Raw genomic sequence first — 22,267 nt, forward strand, 5'->3', positions numbered from 1 at the left:
TGACCTAGTTTTTGACCCCACACGACCCAAATACAATCCCAACCCAGATTTCATCAAGATAAACATTCTGACCAAATTTCATAAAGATTGGATGAAAACTGTGACCTCTACTGTCTACACAAACAAATTGTTGAACGAACGCACACACGCACGCACATACGGACGCCGGACATCACACAGTCACATAAGCTCACCATGTCACTTCGTGACAGGTGAGCTAAAAATATTTCAAAATAAATACCATTAAGTTTATTAACATTTAGTACGACTTCCTACATCAAAAACAAAACACACACGAAAAACCTTGTTTGTTATCAGTAATCATAATCAGTATTATCACTTCTATTGATCAATATGTACATCACAGGCCAAGTTTCTTTAAATTGTTTTGCGATTTTTAAGTTTGCAAAATTGACGACCACCTTTAATTTTACACGATTTAAATCCATAGGCAAGGCGTTGAACATGCCAAATAGGCAGAATGTCACAAATTCAACAAAAGTGCAAATTACAAAGTAATTATCTTTTAAAATTTATAAACCTATATATAAAATTGTAGCTTAATATCATCTGCAAACATTGGCCATAAAAAATTGGCTTCATTTCAACTGTGTAAGAATAACAAACTGACAAATCGGACGAATTTGACAGTTATCGCTAGGTAAGACAAAGACCCGCACTCCGATCTTACCATAACCTTTTGTGTAAATGCATGCTTACAAACAATACTATCACAATTTATCAGTTTACATTGATGAAAAAGATTTAAATAAACAACTTAACTCTAAAAACTAATAAGTGTTCACAACAGAAATTCTGAAGATTCCTGACAGCAACAGACAAAAGATGATCACAAAAGCTCACCACAATCAATATTTTACATTATGTTGTTAGGTAAGTTAAAATGCTGTATGGTACTTGCATGTATCATTTGCTATAAAGTTTGAGTTTGTTACATGCATGATCATTATGAAAATAAAATGTTGTATACCGTACCCTGTCTATTGGCCTGGGCTCACAAAAGTCACAAAGGTAGTTGTCCTCGTCTCCCTTTACACGCATGCAGTCAGTGTGCTGCCAGATCTGAACATTAAATAACAGATTCTGTGTTAGAAAGAAAACAGCATATCGAAAACATCAAGTCTATACAATACAATGAGACGACAACATGGACACAGCATTAAGCAATCAATAACCGACAAATTATATTACAATAACAAATGGATTGCTCACCTGTTCTAACAAACACTTCAACTGATTAGCACATATAGCTTGCCTTTTAAGTATTAGTCTTTAGTCTAACAAGGGCTGTTTGTAAAACATGCATGCCCCCCATATGGGCCCTCCGTTGTAGTGACATCCATTGTGTGAATATGTTTTTTGTTACTGTGACCTTGACCTTTGACCAAGTGACCTGAAAATCAATAGGGGTCATCTGCGGGTCACAATCAATGTACCTATGAAGTGTCATGATCCTAGGCAAAAGCGTTCTTGAGTTATTATCCGAAAATCATTTTACTATTTCGGGTCATCGTGACCTTGACCTTTGACCTGGTGACCTCAAAATCAATAGGGGTCATCTGCAAGTCATGATCAATCTACTGATGAAGTTTCATGATCCTAGGCATATGCGTTCTTGAGATATCATCCGAAAACCATTTTACTATTTTGGGTCACCGTGACCTTCACCTTTGACCTAGTGACCTCAAAATCAATAGGGGTCATCTGCGAGTCATGATCAATCTACCCATGAAGTTTCATGATCCTAGGCGTATGCGTTCTTGAGTTATCATCCGGAAACCATTTTACTATTTCGGGTCACCGTGACCTTGACCTTTGACCTAGTGACCTCAAAATCAATAGGGGTCATCTGCAAGTCATGATCAATCTACCCATGAAGTTTCATGATCCTAGGCGTATGTGTTCTTGAGTTATCATTCAAAAACCATTTTACTATTTCGGGTCACCGTGACCTTGACCTTTGACCTAGTGACCACAAAATCAATAGGGGTCATCTGCGAGTCATGATCAATGTACCTATGAAGTTTCATGATCCTAGGCCCAAGCGTTCTTGAGTTATCGTCTGACAACCACCTGGTGGACGGACCGACAGACAGACCGACCGACAGACCGACGGACGGACAGACCGACATGAGCAAAGCAATATACCCCCTCTTCTTCGAAGGGGGGCATAAAAATATATTCCTATAAATTGAAGGATAACCCGAAGATCAATATTGCCAAGTATGGTACTAATGCACTTAGTTATTTGTAAATGACTGTATTTGAAGTTAAATGTTGATACAGGACAACTGACAGATTGAGACTGACCACATTATCTCATTCTAACATGTTGTGCTCAGGCTGTTTTATACAACAGGGCTCTACTTATACTTACAAAGATATAATTTCTTCATTTATTAATTAAGCTTGTTTTCCTGAAAAGCTACACGCATTAATCATCAAATCTTGTCTTCACACACAATTATGAATCAAAACATGTTTCCATAGAGCATGGATGCCCCAAATGTGACCTGGACCTCTTGTTCTCCTCTTGGCAAAATAAGTGGTAAGTAATCTTAAAATAGCATGATGATTGAAAAAGTTACAATCAGGACAATCTGTTGTATGTCAAAAGTTGACCTTTGAACGCAAAGTGTGATCCTGACCTTTGATGCAGATGGGTGTTACATGACACTTTGTCCTATGATGGTTGCTAAATTATTTTAAAATCAATCAATGCATGACTGACAAATGTGACCTATGCCCTATAAGCGTGCTCTTGACCTTTGAGGTACAGAGACAAGTGTTATATGCAGTCATCTTGCGATGGTGGTCATTTGTGGTAAAATTTATTTTAAAATCTAACAAAAAAAGCAAAGTTATGGCTGAGACAGGAAGCTACCCACAGATGAACATAGTGACTGCTTTATGCAGCTTTCTTCAAAGTGTGTGTGTGTAGGGGGATATTTTTACCACACTGCATAATATATCTTTCAGAGACCTAAGAAAGAAATACCAGGTCTTTCACTTACATAGCACTTTTCACACTGTATCATGAGCCCCTCATCCTTGAAGATACCACAGATACATCGTATCACCTCCTCCTCCTCTTCCTCCATCGCCCACTCTCCTGAAGAGAAAACAATATTCCTAATTACAAGCTGTTGTAAACTATTATAAACCATAAATTAGTTTTTACTATGCTGGTCTATTGTGACTACTTTATTAACTGCCAAATGGTTATTGTCGATTTTGTTATTTGTTCAAGTTTATTAACATAAGACAATTTTCAATAAAAAGAAAGAATAAATATAAATCAAGAGAATGGATAAATATGTATTTATAAAATACAAATGGTATGGAAACTTTTACCATGACTTTCTTCAATAAATGATTAAAATGTAAATGTATTTAGAAAATGTCAATTTATATTTAACATGAGGTTTGTTTGGAGCTCTGATATCGCAGAGGGGACACAATTAAATCTTCCCCAAATATACAAGTAAAAGCTTAACCCTTAACAATTTCCATGGCACAAAACACAAAAGCCGAGCATATGTACCTTTGTTATCTGAGACCTCACTGATGTCCGATTCAGATGAGACAGAAGTGGTGGGAGTGGAAACCTGGATGTTGTCTGAGCACTCTGCATCTGATTGGTTCTCCCCGGGGTCAGGTGGCCCTGGCGGTGCCTGCAGGGCTTCTATCTCGGTCTGCTTTGCCTCGCTGTACACTTCACGCAGCTGCTTGATCACCTCTCCCAGCTGAGACTTCTTGCCACAGTAGGTCTGAAATATATTATTGGGATGCACTTTTGCAAAAATGTCTTAAGCAAAATTAACATGGGCAATAACCATGGTATTCATTTACTTTAATTGGGATGAAATCATTTGGATTCTTACAATTTGGCATACAAGTTGCATATTCAGTTTGTGGATCTCTATTTGTGTGAAAAACCTAAAGAACAAGAAACCGTCGGAGACGGGTGATGCTCCCCAAAGTTTTTTTTGGTCACAATATTGCACTATATATTCAGATAAAAGGAAACGTCTTGAGGGGCATAACTTTGGACAAAATAATACGATGGATGGTTTAGCAACTTAAAAATTTCAAAGGGCCATAACTCTCTAAATAAATTATCTAACCAGAACCCACAAATAACATGCGCATATCCTCAAGGTAGTTAAGCTTCCCATAAAGCTTCATTGAATTCCAGTCAGTAGTTTGGAGGACAAGAATTGCACTTTATGTACAGTTAATAGAAAATTTCAAAGGGCCATAACTCTGTGAAAAATCATCCGACCAGAACCAGCTGATAATATGCACATCTCCTCTTGGTAGTTAAGCTTCCCATAAAGTTTAATTGAATTCTGGTCATTAATTGCTGAGAAATAGCCCGGACAAAAATTGTGCACAGACGGACACACGCACGGACAGACGAAGCGGCAACTATATGCTCCCCCTAAAAATTTTGGGGGAGCATAAAAATGAGTTTTCTTGTTTATTGTCTATTGTAACACCCCTGACGCTTTTTTAAATACACTTAAACACTTATCTGTCAATTACCCACATTTCACAGATTCTTATTGCCTAATAACAGCAATAGTGTGGTTTCTAAGGCTTAGTGTGACAACCAATGAAAAATTCTTAAGTGCAATAAAACAGCATTGCAACAAACATTTCCAATAGGTGGAACCCATCTTATCTTGTATTTATGACAGTTGGACATGACTCCTGTTGTTTATTGCTTTCATAGTAAATATACTATTTCTATATAAAGTTCTTTGGTGAAATGTAGGATTTATTTCAAGACTTCTAAATTACTTCTGCTAAACTTCAGGGCAAATTATCCAAATTGTTTGCAATATCTTTTTTTTCTTTCTATTTCTTTTTCAGGGGGGTGCGGGTGAGGGGTGTTAAATAAGCGAGCCAGTGTCCTGCCCCAGTCTGATAACAAGACAATCGTTCATACACACCTCTACATTGGTGAACAGTTTGCACATGTCTGTGTGGAAGGCTTCAATGCTGGTGTACTCCCCTGACAGTATGCGTCCCTCTATCATTGTAAGGTCTATAGGCTCCTGGATCACCTGGTAGTACCAGGGGTGCTTCTTACGGGCTGGCAGGTGGAACAGGTCTGGTACCGCCAGCACGTTGCCATCTTCATCTGAACACAAACATTTCATTATTTACAAGAGCTGCATTTATGAAAAACAATGCCCCCTACTGGGCTTTGAAGCTGAAATGCAGCTTTTTAGAGAAAACAAGGCTCATAACTTAGCCAAAAATCAGTGGACCAAAACGAAACTCACAATTCATCTATATGTCATGTAGGTAGACTGAAATACAAAACAGCTCAATTTCTGAAAGCGTTGCGTAAAAAACTTCAGGAAAATGTTATAACAAAGATAATATCTAAGTTCAAGGCCCATAACTTCACCAAAAATAAATGGACCGAACAAATTTCACATTTCAGCTACTGTAAATATCTGAAAGCGATGCATAGAAAACATCAGGAAAACAGTTACTATAGAGGAAATTTGAAAGTCCAAGGCCAACAATTTCCCCAAAAATCAATGGACTGGAACACATTTCACACTGCATCTGTTGGTAATGTAGGTAGACTCACATACCAAACATCAGCACATTATCTAAAAACTTTGCATAAACAAGAAATGTGTTTGTCAGAAACACAATGCTCTGGCCGCTTTAATTTATAAATTTTTTCTTATCATTTGGCAGATACAGATAATTATCTCTCTTTGAAGCTTATTACTTCCCTTGGATTTGTTTTTTTGACCTTTGACCTTGAAGGATGACCTTGACCTTTAACCACTCCAAATGTGCAGCTCCATGAGATACACATGCATGCCAAATATCAAGTTGCTATCTGAAGCGACATAGAAGTTTGGAGCATTTTTTGAAACCTAAATGCAAAGTGTGATGGAAAGATGGACGGACGGTCCGATCACTATATGCCCTCCTTCGAGGGCATAAAAAACTCTGGAAAACGGTTCTTACAGCGAAAATTTTAATGTTAATAACTTCACCAATAATCTAGGATCGCAAAAAAATTTGCACTTCATCTGTAGGTCATGTAGGTAGTCTCACATACCAAAAGTCAATCAATTTAAAATATATGGGAAAAGTTTACTCAACAAACTTAAAACATTACGAATTGACCAATACAATACATGGACTTAGCCTGTCACACTTGGCTGGGGTAAAACATGACAGGAACAAACCTTTAGCAGTGATGACAGCTGAGTATATTTCCCTGCACACGGACGCAAGCCTGGCCATCTTGTTCACCTCTGTATCTTCCTGCGCCACCGTCAGCCTGCGCGTCTTCACAGACCTGGATGTTTTCATAGCAGTCAGCTGCGTAATAATGACATCTGAAAGAAGAAAAATATTTGCAAGATTTTGGAAAAGCTGTTTATTTTACAATATAAGGATTCTTTGAAATTCTTTTTATTTTTGCATAAAGACTAAGTTTTCTCATCAAATATGTTTCCAGTCACAACATAAGATATGACTGAAGCTTAATTTTGTTTTACTAGTACAGTAGATTTTGCTTAATTGAAAAGCCCATTTGTCACGTCCGAATATTCAATTATCCGGAGTATTCAATTATACGGAATCAGTTATATTTCTAATGTTATCACTAACCGGGTGTAATCCTCCTGGAAAAAGTGCTTTTCATGCATAATCAAAACATCGTTTAGACACGTAAAGCGTTTAAAAAAAGTTAATATTGGAATTAAATCAATTATAAATATTATATAAATGTTTTTTTGAATTCCCAAATGAGAATACAAATTTTGTAATCCAAAACACACTCTCTAGATTTAAATAAAACGTCCACATATATTTCCTTTGCCCCAAACAAAAAGCTAGCGAAAACCATGCGGCAATGTACAATACGGTGCATGTATTGATTTTTCCAATTTGCATTTTATTGCTTACCCAACGCTTACGCTAGCAACATCTATTGCTCATGTATTGTTCTGGTAAAAAGCGCGCGAAAATTAGCGTTGGTGTATATACACTGTCGAAGGAAAACTTTGTAGCGAGGAGAATGCTGTATCTTTGACGTTACGCTCTTTCAGGTAGTTTAGTATTATAACAGACAGATAATGTACTGTGTACTGATTTACCGGAAAATCTGGTCAATACTGGATTTTATTTTGGTTATTGTGAAAAACATGATCAGCAGTGTTAAGACTGGAAGGGATGCAAATGGTTTGGTGTTTTCAATTTCTATTCAATTAACCAAATTATTTGATTATCCGATATTCAATTAAGTGGAATCTACTGTATAGATATTGTATGTGCATTATAATATGTTCCAGGGATCATATTTTTTTCGGTTTTGTCGGTCCAAGACCGATTGGGGTCATGAAAGACCAATTGAAAATCCTAAACAGTCGGTCCGATTCTGTCCTGACATTTGTAAAAAATGATGTAAAGTCTACAAGTTCCCAATAAAATTCGCTATTCAAGCTCTGTCTGGCTAAAACTTACCATCACTAATCCCTTTATTGCCCCCCAATTAAGAACCCGCTTCTGCTACTCGAGTGCACCAGTGTTGTTTTTGACACCTTATCAGCGATTAATCGGCAATTATTGATTTTATTAGGCATTCACACCACAGTGTTTTTATGATAGAGGTCTCTAATTGCAGATGTATCATACAGAAATAAACGCCAATGACACTATTATCCTGTGTATTATACCACCTTAGGTTATAATACCTGTCAAAACACCGATTATGTACATCAAACAAATTGGATGCTGACCAATACGCATTGATGTTTCACAAAAATTAACTTTCGTTTTCGACTGATTGTCAGAAAATAATTTGTAACATATTGCATCAATCTAAATTTAGAGTTAATTGATGATTGGTTGAATAAGAAAAGTGCTCAATAAAAATGCGCTCACATCGCGTCACGCGATTTACATATGTTCAATGGGATATCCCTGTACCGATTGGATGTCAAATCGAGGCATACGGGGAAACCCCACAATTCAGTTTATGGAGTCTGTTTACTCCGGAGAATAATGAATGCCTTGTTCACGAATTTCTGAAACACATGTTTCGTCAAAATTGGGCAGAAAATTAGAGTTTTTGTATGTAATAAAGTAAAGGTGGAATGTCGTTATAGGTGTCCTGCTTTTTGGTCAAATTTCCCGACAATTTTTTATGGAATGTCTCGATTTGGAACTGAAAAATTCTAGAATGTATGGATTTGAGTTGTAATTTTTCGAATACTTTTTCCACCCATTTTAAATCCAGACCGATTGATGTTGTGGGAAAATATGATCCCTGATATGTTCCTACATTAATACAAGAAATACAGTCAATGCATCATTACAAAAAAACTTTTACAAATACTTAACTGGACAACTAACCATAGTTTAAAAAACAAACTGTTTTATAGCCACTGAATGATATTGATTATTTGTGTGCCTTGCTCAATTATAAATTTGGCTCAATTAGATTTAAGGCAATCTTTTAACAAATTATCCAGCAATTAAATCTAAATATTTAAAGTTTTTTGCTCAAAATGCTTGTTTCAATGACATGCATACTACCTTTCTTGGTGAAGTTAGTTCCCTTCACAAAGTCCTCAACGTGTCCGTCCTCAGAGGGTGCCTTGGTGAGTTTCTGTCTCAACTTGTCAAGACTGCGCACAAGGAAGATGGCATGATTCCTGGCGTACACTCGCTCTTTCTTCTTGATCGTGAGCAAGGATAGAGCGTAGGGGCCCAGGGATTGACAGCTGAACACAGGGGGGCCCTGGGAGGCGAGGCAGCCAGAACTGCTAGCCTGAATGCAGAGATAGAATTAACATATTTACCAGGGGGAAAGAATGAAGAATCTGGCTAGCAGTAATGTAGGATTTAAATGTGTTGTTTTTTTTCAAATAAACTCAACTGGCAACAAGTCATTATGAATACCAATATTTGCTTTTATTGCACAAGAAAAAACTTTCTTTTTTCTATACATGTACGCACATTTGTAGTCAAGAACTGCATGTGTGAGGAAAACTGATCAAGATAACAGTCACTTTAGATTCATTTTCCATCAATAACATGTCAATGATAAAAAAAATACATTCAATGAACAAGAGGGCATAGATGGCCCTAGTTCGCTCACCTGAGAGGAGTCAGTTCATTCAATCTTTACCAAACATCAAACTTTACCTAGATATTGTCCAGACAAACATCCTGGTCAAGTTTCATCATTATTGAACCAAAACTCTGGCATATGGAGTGATTTTGTTTTTGTAAGATTTAACCTGGGGCCTATATTTTGTGTTTACCCCCCTTACCAAACATCAAACTTTGCTTACGAAAATAAATATTATGACCAAGATTCATAAAATCTGAAACAAAATTGTGACCTCTAAAGTGTTTACAAGGATTTTGTATAATATAATGAAAATTTGGACAATCTAAGGGCAATAATTATGGCATTAATTATGTGATATATATAAAACCAATCGTTTCATGATGATTGGGCAAAAAATGTGACTTTTAGAGTGTTCACAAGCTTTTATATAAATATAAGAAAACTGCCCCCCGCCGGCCATGTTATTCAACTGACCGGAACCATTTTCAAACTCAGCTCTACTATCAAAGAAATAAATTTTTTGACCAAATTTCATGAAAATTGGGCCAAAAATGTGACTTCTAGAGTGTTCACATGTTTTCACTAAATACATATCGAGAAAAATGCCCCGCCCACTGGCGCCATGTTTTTTCACCGATCTGGACCATTTTCGAACTCGTTTGAGATATCAAAAAAACAATGTTTTGACCAACTTTTATGATGATTGGGCAAAAATTGCGACTTCTAGAGTGTTAACAAGGTTTCTCTATAGCCAAATAAGGAAAACTGCCCCGCCCACTGGCGGCCATGTTTTTCAACGGACCAGAACCACTTTTGAACTCAACCAACATATTATTAAGACAAACATTTTGACAAAGTTACATGAAGATTGGGCATGAAATGTGACTTCTACAGTGTTTACAAATGTTAACGGACAGACGGACGGACGACGGACAAAGACCGGTCAGAAAAGCTCACCTGAGCTAAAAAGAATTCAATTAAAAATTGTAACCCCACCTTAACATGACTATCTTTTGCAGCGTCTGTTTTTGTTTTTGACTTGCGCTTGTCTTTGGTCCTCTTGTTCTTCCCTTTGCCCTGTAGTTTCTCAGCCGCCTTGGCTGATCTGCGTCCACCTATGATACCCCTACAGTCCTGGCTACCACACTTGCAGATTTGCTGAAAAGTAGGATGAAAATAAAGTCACATTCTGGGAAATCTGGGCTTAATGTGTTTTTGAAAATTGTTTTCCAAGATTAGCCTGTGTTGTTTGCACAGGCTATTAAGTGGTGACGCTTTCCACGTAAATCAAGTCTTTTGTAAACAAAAATCGAGTCTTAGTGTGCAAAGTGTTGTGCCAGATTAGCCTGTAGGCATAAAGCCTGATTTTCCCATAACATGGCTCTATGTTTAGCATATATCAACAGATTTGTGATAGCAATAGCCAACATTTGTATTTTTATGATGAAAGTTTAAATTTTAATGTAAAAAGTGTTTTGGGTTAAGATTTTTATTGTTTTTCTTACAGGGTGGATTTCATGGACTTGTTTGGTATGTTTTATTTTCATTCTGATTAGAAAACATGTAATTAGCCATTTCTTTCTTGAAAAGAAATATTCTAAACATGATAATTGATTAAAGTTTCCATGTTAAATTTCAATTCAGCGTTCTAGATAAGCTGCGTATCAGCGTAAAATACGCATTAGAAATATCAAGATACGCTCAATTTATCATTTCCGCGTGTACAATTAAGCAAGCCAATCTGGACTTACGCAAATGATGTAAATTCTCTGCGTACAATGTAAACAAAAAATATAATAATATATTATAATAATAATAATAATATAAATGTCTTTCGCCAAAATATGAGACTGGTTATCGTAAAAATTAGAGATTGTAGAAATAGTTAGCCAGTCGGTATGTATACTCTGTATCATATAGACGCATGGTAAATTTAGTATTATTTTTTTAACAGACAGTCAAGTGCTTATGTGTTTATTAAATTACATGAAGAGGTCAGCATGGCTTCTTCGAAGCCAAAACAAATTACTGATCTCAAAGTAAAATTGATTCTTTTAATACGGCAAAAGTTGTATCGAGTAAAAACATTGTACTGCCAATACTGAATGATTTGATTTCAAATCAAAAAGGACACACTTAAACGCTAATAAACAACAGTTACTGTTGAAAGTTGGAAAAAGGTTTTCCGTGGCTTAAGGTGGTGGAAGCCTATAAACCAAGGACAGTTAAAAAACAAAAAACACTGTTTAACATATTTAAAGTTGTGTGTCTGTACGGCGGCTATATTAGTGTTTTACTTTTCGCAAATTACCCTTCAAGCAATGCAAAATCTGACCATTTACCCCCATGCTTTGGAAAGTGGGGGCATTTACCCATATCACGAAGGTATAATGGTGTACTTTGAGTTGATATGCAAAACACGACTGTTCAGGTTCGATCCTTTAATTCAACTGCCCGTCAACAACAATACAAATATATATGACGTCAAATAATAATAATAATAACGCGCTAATACGCGGCAACCGCCAATCAACGTTACGTCTAAAATCTCATATAATATTCACGACATACTGGGGGCCGCAAAATGATAAAACAGAGTTTTCACATTAGTATACGAATACAATAATCATATTAACAAAATGCTTAAATATTTAAAAACAGTCTATCACAACAATATCATGATTGTCCATCAGTTTTTATTGGCACTTATCACTTCCGGTGGATAAAGTTTCGCTATTGGCCTTATGGTATTCAATCCGTTACTTATTCGCGCTTTCGCCTCGTAAACATGCCCGTCCCTTTCGGCAACAACATCGACGACCACGGCAAGTTTCCATCGACATCTCGGGCCATCATCATGGATCTGCACCACGTCCCCGGTGTTGATCGTCTGCGTGTTGGAACCAGACACCCGGTGGTGCTCGCGGAGTGACGTAAGGTATTCAGTCTTCCAGCGTCTGTATAACTGTTGTATGAGTAGCTCACGTTGCCTTGCCATGCGGTTAAATGTAGCATGATCGGCTGCAGCGACAGTACTCCCGGCATCGAATGTGACGTCATCGTGTGGCAGCGTTGTAACTTGGCGACCGTATAAGAGCTGCGACGGCGTGATATGCGCGGGGTCGTTTAGATCTGTTGATGCATACGTCAATGGCCGATCGTTAAGTACAGCCTCGATTTCTGTGACGATTGTAAGAATCGACGTAAGTTCATTCAATGCCGGTGGCGTTGATTTCAGGCAGTCGTTCAAGCTTGGTGAATCACGTGACTGACGGCAGCTACAATCGTAGACGATGCGTATGGGTGTCTTTGATGATTCTTTTTCCACTGGGTGATTAGGGATGTAGTGCACTTGTTCAGCTGACTCTTGACCAAGTGGTACCCGCTCGATGAAGCCACGTATTTCTTGCTCTGCTATGATGTCACCATGTGCCCGAGGCACTTCCGGTTCATTGCGCAACCTCTGAATAGCCCTAACAGTTCTCTTCAAGGCTATGTTGTGGTTTGTTGGTAGAGCAGGGTGGTCTTGCTTCCATGGTAGTTTGGCATGGTACCTTCCGTTGTCGTACTCAATAGCTGTCGCTTGGTATTGCTGTAGGTACTCGACAGACTTCCGGTCAGGTTCACAAGGTGAGACACCCATGTTCTCAAGACTCCAGAAACGTTCTAATATGCTGCGTTCTGGGGCGCGCGATGCAAGTACGTTCAAGATGTGCTTATCAGCTGACGCATGAGACGTGGAGGGCATCGGACCGGACAGTAAATAACCAATCTTAGACTTGACGGCGGTCGGCCCGTTCCCTCGAACAACATGATCTTCGACAATATCCCAATAGTGGTCAGCTCCAACGAGTAATGAAATGTCAAATAACGTGTCACCTGTAACGGAATGAGCCAACTTCAATCCCCGCAGGTACGGAAGTTCCGCAGTCGATCTTAGATATCCGCATCTGATGGGAGCCGCAATAGTGGGGACGATGAGTACACTAACAGGTATATTCTTTCTCTTCGAAACTATGTACACTGTCGTGCGTTCTAGTTGCTGTAAGCTTCTGTTATTACTTCCTCCGAATCCCGTCAGGCTAAGTGTTTCTATTCCATCACTCTCTAGTTGAAGATCGTCAGCAAGCTTTCTGGTGATAAAGGATCGCTGTGCGCCTTCGTCGACTAATATGGCGGCTTCCGTTGTAGTGTGAGACAACGAAACAGGGGCAATGGCGGTCTTTAATATAACGTCTGCGTTCGACCTCTTTGTAGACGAGAAAAATACGGCGGCTTCCGGTTGCGGCGATTCAACTTCCGGTTTTCTTTGTAGCTCCTTACAGATAGAAGTGTGATGCTTCCGGTGGCAGTTTTGACAGCGTCCGTTTGACTTGCATTCTGTGATTCGGTGTGCACCCAAGCAGTTAAAACAAAGCTGTTTCTGTTTCACAACATTCATTCGGGCAGCAGTGTCAGGAAAGTTTTTACATTCACAACTTAAATGTTCTTGATCACAAAATGCACATGTTCTAGAATAATTTTGCGTATTCCTTTTGCCAAACTTGTTGCTAGGAGTGTATGAAGTCTTCTTACCATTCGCACTTGCATGAAACAAAGCTGTTGAGTTGTAGTCGCTAACTTCCGGCAACGCATAGGAACTTCCGGTGCCGATCTCGAGAATGTTGATTTCCTTGTTAATCGCTCGTCGCAGATCTTGCAAAAACCAGTCATTATTCTCGTTTACGCGGGCGAGATTTTTACGTATATCCATCGGCAATTTTTCCAATACAACTGGCACCAATAGGCTACCGTACATATCTTGATGTTGTCCTAGCGCCTCAAGACCCCGGATATACGTTTCCATGCGGTCGTAAAACCCTCTCAAACTCGCGACTGTGGAAGTTGGTGATGGCAATTTCAATAACGCTTGCATGGTTGCATGAAAATTTTTGCAATGTTGACCATACCTTTCACGTAACAATTCGACTGCGCGCGTGTAATTTGCATTCGTGAGTGCAAATCCTTCAATAGTCATGGCGGCTGTACCCTCCAACTGTGCTTTCAAATAATTGAATTTCTGCACATCAGTCAAGTTGACATTGCAATGGATTGACGATTGGAATGAATCCCAGAACGATTGCCATTGTAATATATCACCGTCAAATCGTGGAAGTGTTAATTTTGGCAATTTATGAGTACTAGATGTACTTATCTCGGGCGCTGTCTGGCCGCTGTTGTTTGACGAATTGGTGTTCACCCTGCGTTGGTTGTTTGGTGGTAGTGTACCGGATGCCTGCTGACTACCGGAACCGTATGCATGCGATAATAAATCGGCGGCGTCTGTGATGCCAATGTTAGGCCGCTGTAGACGCTGCTTGTATCTTCGTAGTTTGACCTCTACGTCGAAGGTATACTCTTCTGCCTCGACCATCTCCTCTGGCGCAGCGTCGGCATCGGTGAGCGAGAGAATTTTATCATTGTGGACTAGCAGACATGCCACTTTTTCTTCTAATTTCTCGATAAGCGCTTGAAACTGAATGTCATCGTCTTCATCGCTCGCTTCTTCTATTTTACTGACGAAACGGTCAATAATATTTTTTAAACCTAGCCGCTGGCCTAGTAACTTCTCTATTGTCGTCGGCATTTTACTGTTTGTTCACGGCACCAATATCACGAAGGTATAATGGTGTATTTTGAGTTGATATGCAAAACACGACTGTTCAGGTTCGATCCTTTAATTCAACTGCCCGTCAACAACAATACAAATATATATGACGTCAAATAATAATAATAATAACGCGCTAATACGCGGCAACCGCCAATCAACGTTACGTCTAAAATCTCATATAATATTCACGACAACCCACATGGGTCAAAAATTATCTATATAGCTGCAATTGCAGGGCAACAATAATGTAATTTGATTAATTCCCTTCATTGTAATAGTGACAGAAATTAACACAAGCATATTCCTGCACTGGAAAATGTTAAACCATGCTTTCAGTTCAGTTCTATACAGGCCGGCTTGATAAATATTCTTGGTGTTAAGAATTACACACAAATAACAGCTTGCTTGGTCAAATTGCAAATTGTAAGGGCTATTGAAATTAACAAGAGCAAAGCCGCTAAGAATGAATGAAGATAAGCCAGTCTATATACCTGTGCATCATGGTTGAAGGACTGGAAATTGTAGTCATACACCAGTTCTGTGCCGGGCTCTATATCCTTAAGGGCAAACAGGCACATGTGGTAGGTGCCATTCACATTCCTGTAAAACAACAAATAATACAATATGGCAGACAGTGCAAGCGATCTATAGTAAAATTACATTTATCATAAAATAAAATAAAAACTTATCTTGATAGAAATCAAGAGGTTTAAAAAAACTGTTTATTCCCATTTCTATTGACTATCTACGACAGGAATTAAAGGGACTGTCAACCAGGAATGACGAAAAAATAAAAGTTCTAAAATACCGTATTTTTTTTACAATTATTAGTTTATATTGATTACAATATCACGACTGGTATATTACATTACATCATATTTTCAGTATATTCAGTAATAAAATTTTCGATGTGAAATCGAAAGTACATTGCGAAAATAGGTGAAATAACGATATACACACAATAAATAACGCAAGTAGATCGATCATGTTATATATAAAATATATTCAATTCACTACGCATGCACAATTTGCATTCCTGAGTTTACCACGTGACGATGATGATCAATCTACTGGCGTTATAGTTAAGTGGTAGTAATGGTAGACATACCCAGTAAAATTTATTACCAAATACACTGAAAATATAAAAACTTAACAACTTTTTTCAAGTAATGTTATATACTAGTCGTGATATTTTAATCAATATAAACTAATAATTGTGAAAAAATACGGTATTTTACAACTTTTCTTTTTTCATCGTCCTGGTTGACAGTCCCTTTAATATATTAAAATAATATTGTGGTAAATATTTTAATTTTCATACTTACATCAAGTACAATAGAAAAAAGATCATCCCAAAGTACTTATTTAATGTTTTGCTCTTTATAAACTAATGAACAAACAAAACCGAATATGAACAAATGAAACAGTTCAAAACAATTATTTCTAAACCTGAAACATGTCAAAATTGGCAAACAACAAAGATCTCACCATTTCTGCATCTCACAGTTGGGCTCGCAGGAGTGGTTCACAAAGCGTGCTATGTTGCCCATCCGGTACCCATCTATGACCATGCGCCCATCCAGGTTGAGGCAGTAGTGGTGGCACTCCTGTGAGTACTCCTCCGTCATACGCCTACGGAACTCCTGTTCACTCACCACCTCCCCTACGTACTCAGTCACCAAGTCACCTATAAGCAGGGAAGTTTGTTTGAAGGTTTGTTATGATATTTTGCTGATTAACCCTTTCCCACTCACATTGACATGTTTGTAGCCCCTTTGAAAATCTCAATACATTAAAGAGCTTTCTTAAAAGATTCATGTTTGAAAGGCTTCATTTCCAACCCTATGATACTGATAAGAAGCAACAGCATAAAACCTGAACAGACTGTGAGTTACTCATGAATGAAATCATGAAATATCACCGCACAAGTGGCAAAACCGGGCATTGAGCGTTCTACTTTGACATTGTTGTCCAGCACTTTACAGGCAAGATAGCCAGGCAGATTATTAGAGACATATCTGCCAAGCTTAATCAGGCAAACTGTTACCTCAGTCATACTAATCAAGACAATATCTATATAATTTTAATGGAAATAATGAATGCTTAATACTCTTTATATGTTTAAATAAATATAATATATTAATTGTTCAACACAGTAAACCAGCATAACTTAAATTTAAATGATTAGCCCTCAAGCCCTTTTTGTAATTTTTTTTTGGAAATATTAATTTTGTCACCTTGCCTTTCATTTAATGATTCAATAGTGTTTCAGTAAAAAACAAGATGTGTTTGTGAAACACAATGTCCCCCTATATGATGTTTGACCTTGTAGGATGACCTTGACCTTGTGAAGGATGACCTTGACCTTGACCTTTCACCACTCAAAATGTGCAGCTCCATGAGATACACATGCATGCCAAATATCAAGTTGCTATCTTCAATATTGCAAAAGTAATCATAAAATAAGCGATTTGGGCCACATATATTTGACCTCTGACCTTGAAGGATGACCTTGACCTTGACCTTGACCTTTCACCACTCAAAATGTGCAGCTCCATGAGATGCACATGCATGCCAAATATTAAGTTGCTATCTTCAATATTGCAGAAGTATTTATAAAATAAGCGATTTGGGCCACATATATTTGACCTCTGACCTTAAAGGATGACCTTGACCTTGACATTTCACCACTCAAAATGTGCAGCTCCATGAGATACACATGCATGCCAAATATCAAGTTGCTATCTTCAATATTGCAAAAGTCTTCATAAAATGAGCGATTTTGGCCACATATATTTGACCTCTGACCTTGAAGGATGACCTTGACCTTGACCTTTCACCACTCAAAATGTGCAGCTTCATGAGATACACATGCATGCCAAATATGAAGTTGCTATCTTCAATATAGCAAAAGTTATTGCAAAATGTTAAAGTTGGCGCAAACAGACCAACAGACCAACAGACAGACCAACAGACAGACAGACAGGGCAAAAACAATATGTCCCCCACTACTATAGTGGGGGACATAAAAAGCACATATATTACATAATTACTGCAAGAAGATCAAAATAAAATCGTAATACCAAATTAAAATACCAAACTAAAGAACTATACAAAATGGAAAGTATTCCAACAAGCCATGCCCTACCAGCTTTGACAGGTTTTGTGGTGCGGACTCCAAACCCTCGGTCCTTGGTTAGGAACTTCTGCAGGCAGGGAGCAAACTGGCGCTTCTGAATGGCCTGGTTGGAGCATGAGGGGCCACATGGGCACAAGTCTGCAGAACACTCTGTGTAGATCAACCTGCGGAAATCAGAGTCTTGTAAGGAAGATTCAGACTCGCTTAAAAGCCAGCCAAAATACGTGTATACAGAGATAACAAGAGGTCTGTGGTCGGTGAAAGATGCCCCCCAAAAACAGGTCCTTCTCAACACCTTAACCGATAACACACGGGCCACCTGCTGACGCCCGGGTCAAGCAGTCATAATTGCAAAAGAAAGAAACGGAGAGGTTGTTTTTTAAAACATTTAATTCCAATTGACAATATATCTTTTACACCAATGGTTGGTTTATTTAGCATGTATGGTAATATACAGTGTAGCCATGACAATTACCATAAGCACAGTTGCCCCCCTTTGATGTAATGGTGTAATTCAAAATGGCTGACACGCAGCGAATAACAACGATTTAGTCTAACATTTTCACATGAAAAATTGTGTTCTGCTCTAAATTCGTAAATAATACGCACCCCCTACTTGAAGAAAAATTAGACAGGTAAAAAAGTGTGTATTATAATCGTGTATTTACGGTATCATGACAATTGGTCAATTTGTTGAAAAGTTATTGATCGGAAAGGATTTTCACACTTTATGTGACAGTGACCTTTGACCTAGTGACCACAATTTCAATAGGGTCATCTATGGTTCAAGGCCAATGCACATGGGAAGAATCAAGCAAATCATTCAATTTGTGGACGAGTTATTGATCAGAAACAAACTGGTCTACAGACAGACAAATCGCCAGACATCCAGAAAAACAATACAGTAATACCCCCTCTTTTTTGAAGGGAGGCATACACAAGCCAAGAGCCATTAAATTAATGAATTGGGCTTGTTAAGATTTTTGTTTCATTTCAAGTCAGACTTTTTTGTTTGTCTTTTGTACTAATATAAGAATATATGTTTGCTTGGTCAGACTGCACATTTTGATGAATAGGTATTTAAAATGGGGTAAAACAAGATGTGTTTGTGAGCCACAATGTCCCCCTATATGACATTCGACCTTGACCTTGTGAAGGATGACCTTGACCTTTCACCACTCAAAATGTGCAGCTCCATGAGATACACATGCATGTCAAATATCAAGTTGCTATCTTCAATATTGCAAAAGTATTAATAAAATAAGTGATTTGGGCCACATATATTTGACCTCTGACCTTGAAGGATGACCTTGACCTTTCACCACTCAAATTGTGCAGCTCCATGAGATGCACATGCATGCCAAATATCAACTTGCTATTTTCAATATTGCAAAAGTATTTATAAAATGAGCGATTTTGGCCACAAATATTTGACCTCTGACCTTGAAGGATGACCTTGACCTTGACCTTTCACCACTCAAAATGTGAAGCTTCATGAGATACACATGCATGCCAAATATGAAGTTGCTATCTTAAATATAGCAAAAGTTATTGCAAAATGTTAAAGTTGGCGCAAACAGACCAACAGACAGGGCAAAAACAATATGTCCCCACTACTATAGTGGGGGACATAAAAAAGCATCATTAACTGTTTCTACAAAGATTAAAGTTTTACAGCTCTTAAAACTAAACACCACTAAGTCAGGGCAATCGATTTGCACTTTTTACCACAGAATATCCGCAGCTTCCCCCATAAAAAATGTATACTTTTTTCCCTTTTTCAGCTAAAAATTACCCCTCCAAAAAAAAAAAAGTTTGTTTTCTCTACTTTTATACCGATGTTGCCAGCTGGTATCATGCTATTAACCTTTGATTAAATGTATATTTATTTAAATTACATTAAAATATAGCAATTTTAAGTGTTGAATGGTTGGTGAAAAGATCTTCTAAAATTCCCCTTTTCGCCCAAAATGACCCGAGATTCCCCCCTTTAAGGCCCCAATCCCCCAAAGTGTAGCAAGGGCCCTGTAAGTATTTGTGGTACTTGACAAGCATGAATCCCATATCTTAGGTGTGAATGGCCACAGCCTCATATATACCATACTGTAACTGGGGTAACTGGGAGAAACAAGGGTAGCATTATATGAGAATTTTATCAGTTTCAGTTTCCACATAGAGACCTCATATAAGCTTTCAGTTGTTTTTTCCCGTAAAAAATTAACACTGAAAATGTGTCGTTAAAAAGTGGCAAATAAAAAAATGTTATGATTAACTTGATTGACTATTTGTCATAAAATGGCAGTTAAACATTGTACATGTATATTACTGAAAATAAATTGGATAAGGTAATATTTCAATAATATTTATAATATATAGTATCCCCAAAGTTGCTGATTTATCAAGTAGATTTTTAACAAGGGCTGTTTGTAAAACATGAATGCCCCCCATATGGGCTGTCGGTTGTAGTGGCAGCCATTGTGTGAATATGTTTTTTTGTCACTGTGACTTTGACCTTTGACCTAGTGACCTGAAAATCAATAGGGGTAGTCTGCCAGTCATGATCAATGTACCAATGAAGTTTCATGATCCTAGGCCTTATTATTCTTGAGTTATCATCAGGCAACCATTTAACTGTTTCGAGTCACTGTGACCTTGACCTTTTACCTAGAGACCTGAAAATTATTAGGGGTCATCTGCCAGTCATGATCAATGTACCTATGAAGTTTCATGATCCTAGGCGTAAGCATTCTTGAGTTATCATCCGGAAACCATTTTACTGTAGTTTCATGATCCTAGGCGAAAGAATTCTTGATTTATCATCCGGAAACCATTTTACTATTTCGAATCACTGTGACCTTGACCTTTGACCTGAAAATCAATAGGGGTCATCTGCCAGTCATTATCAATGTACCTATGAAGTGTCATGATCCTAGGTGTAAGCATTCTTGAGTTATCATCTGGAAACCACTTTACTGTTTCGAGTCACTGTGACCTTGACCTTTGACTTAGTGACCTGAAAATCAATAGGAGTCATCTGCCAGTCATGATCAATGTACCTATGAAGTTTCATGATCCTAGGCCTAAGCGTTCTTGAGTTAACATCCGTAAACCATCTGGTGGACGGACCGACGGACGTATGGACCGACAGACCGACCAACATGTGCAAAACAATATACCCCCTCTTCTTCGAAGGGTGGCATAAAAATCCAAAGATACAGGCAGTAAAATAAAAAGAAAACAAGATGTGTTTGTGAAACACTATGTCCCCCCCATATATTTGACCTTTGACCTTGAAAGATGACCTTGACCTTTCACCACTCAAAATGTGCAGCTCCATGTGATACACATGCACGCCAAATATCAAGTTGCTATCTTCAATATTTCAAAAGTTATGACCAATGTTAAAGTTTGACGCAAACAAACAAACAGACAGGGCAAAAACAAACTTGGGGACATAAAATTCACTGACATATGTGTAAGCATATGTGATATCTATTTGCATATTCTGTGTTTATGTCTTATTTGCCATTTAGAACTTCTTCATTCAAAGGCATATTCTGATAAAAATGAAGTGCCATGACCATCAACACTAGATGAACAACAGCGAGGGTTTATTTTATATGAGCTGCGTTCTGGAAAAACTGGACTTAAAAGCCGGATCTCACTTGCTTGATTTTGCGGTGGTAAAATATTAACCAACATTAACTAGTAGGCTGGGTTTATCTGCCAGTGATTTGCTGCTAACATTAGAGTGTTTATAAATAGAAACACGTGTTTGAGCAGACAGCATTTGGTATACAGTGTTGAATCTGTATTTACATGTAAACTTGATTTGAGTAATTCGCTAGCTATTGGCTGAGAGAAGTTCATAACCTTTCAAGTGGGCGGTGCTTAGCATTTACAGGGAAATTTGAATTTCAAGCAGACAACAACAAACTTTTGCTGTAAGTCAATAACTATATAACCTTCAACCACCAAATTACACATACATATTGTTTGTATACTAAAGTATATGTTTGCCAAATTTCATTGGAAAATATTCAATACAAACATAAATATTATGAAAATAATCATTTTTGTTTTCTGCTCTTTACACACCAGTGTACAACTGAAAAGTAGACATTTTGTGAGTTTGTGGCCCTTTTATACTGCTTCTCTGGTGTTAAATGCATGTGCATAAGTGTAATCTCATATAGCCTGTTCAGTCCAAAGGGACAACGCTTTCAGCCTAGACTGGATTTTCATTTAGAAATGACTCCCTTTAAAAAATTGATTAAAGTGGACATTGTCATTCCTGATTAGCCTGTGCGGAATAAAGCCCAGTTTTTGCAGA

The 22,267-nt window shown here is 37.8% G+C and overlaps 1 protein-coding gene across 3 annotated transcripts in view; it reads right to left on the bottom strand.

Moving 5' to 3' along the window:
• The window catches only part of LOC127880288 (histone-lysine N-methyltransferase ASH1L-like), a 72,610-nt gene that overhangs the window by 12,020 nt on the left and 38,323 nt on the right, over positions 1-22,267 (bottom strand). For all 3 annotated transcript variants that reach the window (XM_052427635.1, XM_052427634.1, XM_052427636.1), the window contains 10 exons: positions 17,944-18,098; positions 16,284-16,482; positions 15,287-15,395; positions 10,142-10,303; positions 8,605-8,839; positions 6,249-6,401; positions 4,980-5,170; positions 3,566-3,791; positions 3,036-3,133; positions 997-1,083 (listed from right to left, as the gene is read on the bottom strand). In XM_052427635.1, coding sequence (XP_052283595.1) covers positions 997-1,083; positions 3,036-3,133; positions 3,566-3,791; positions 4,980-5,170; positions 6,249-6,401; positions 8,605-8,839; positions 10,142-10,303; positions 15,287-15,395; positions 16,284-16,482; positions 17,944-18,098 — 1,615 coding nt within the window. The remainder of the gene's footprint in view (positions 1-996; positions 1,084-3,035; positions 3,134-3,565; positions 3,792-4,979; positions 5,171-6,248; positions 6,402-8,604; positions 8,840-10,141; positions 10,304-15,286; positions 15,396-16,283; positions 16,483-17,943; positions 18,099-22,267) is intronic.

This window comes from Dreissena polymorpha, chromosome 4, assembly GCF_020536995.1.
Source record: "Dreissena polymorpha isolate Duluth1 chromosome 4, UMN_Dpol_1.0, whole genome shotgun sequence".
Classification (NCBI taxonomy): domain Eukaryota; kingdom Metazoa; phylum Mollusca; class Bivalvia; order Myida; family Dreissenidae; genus Dreissena; species Dreissena polymorpha.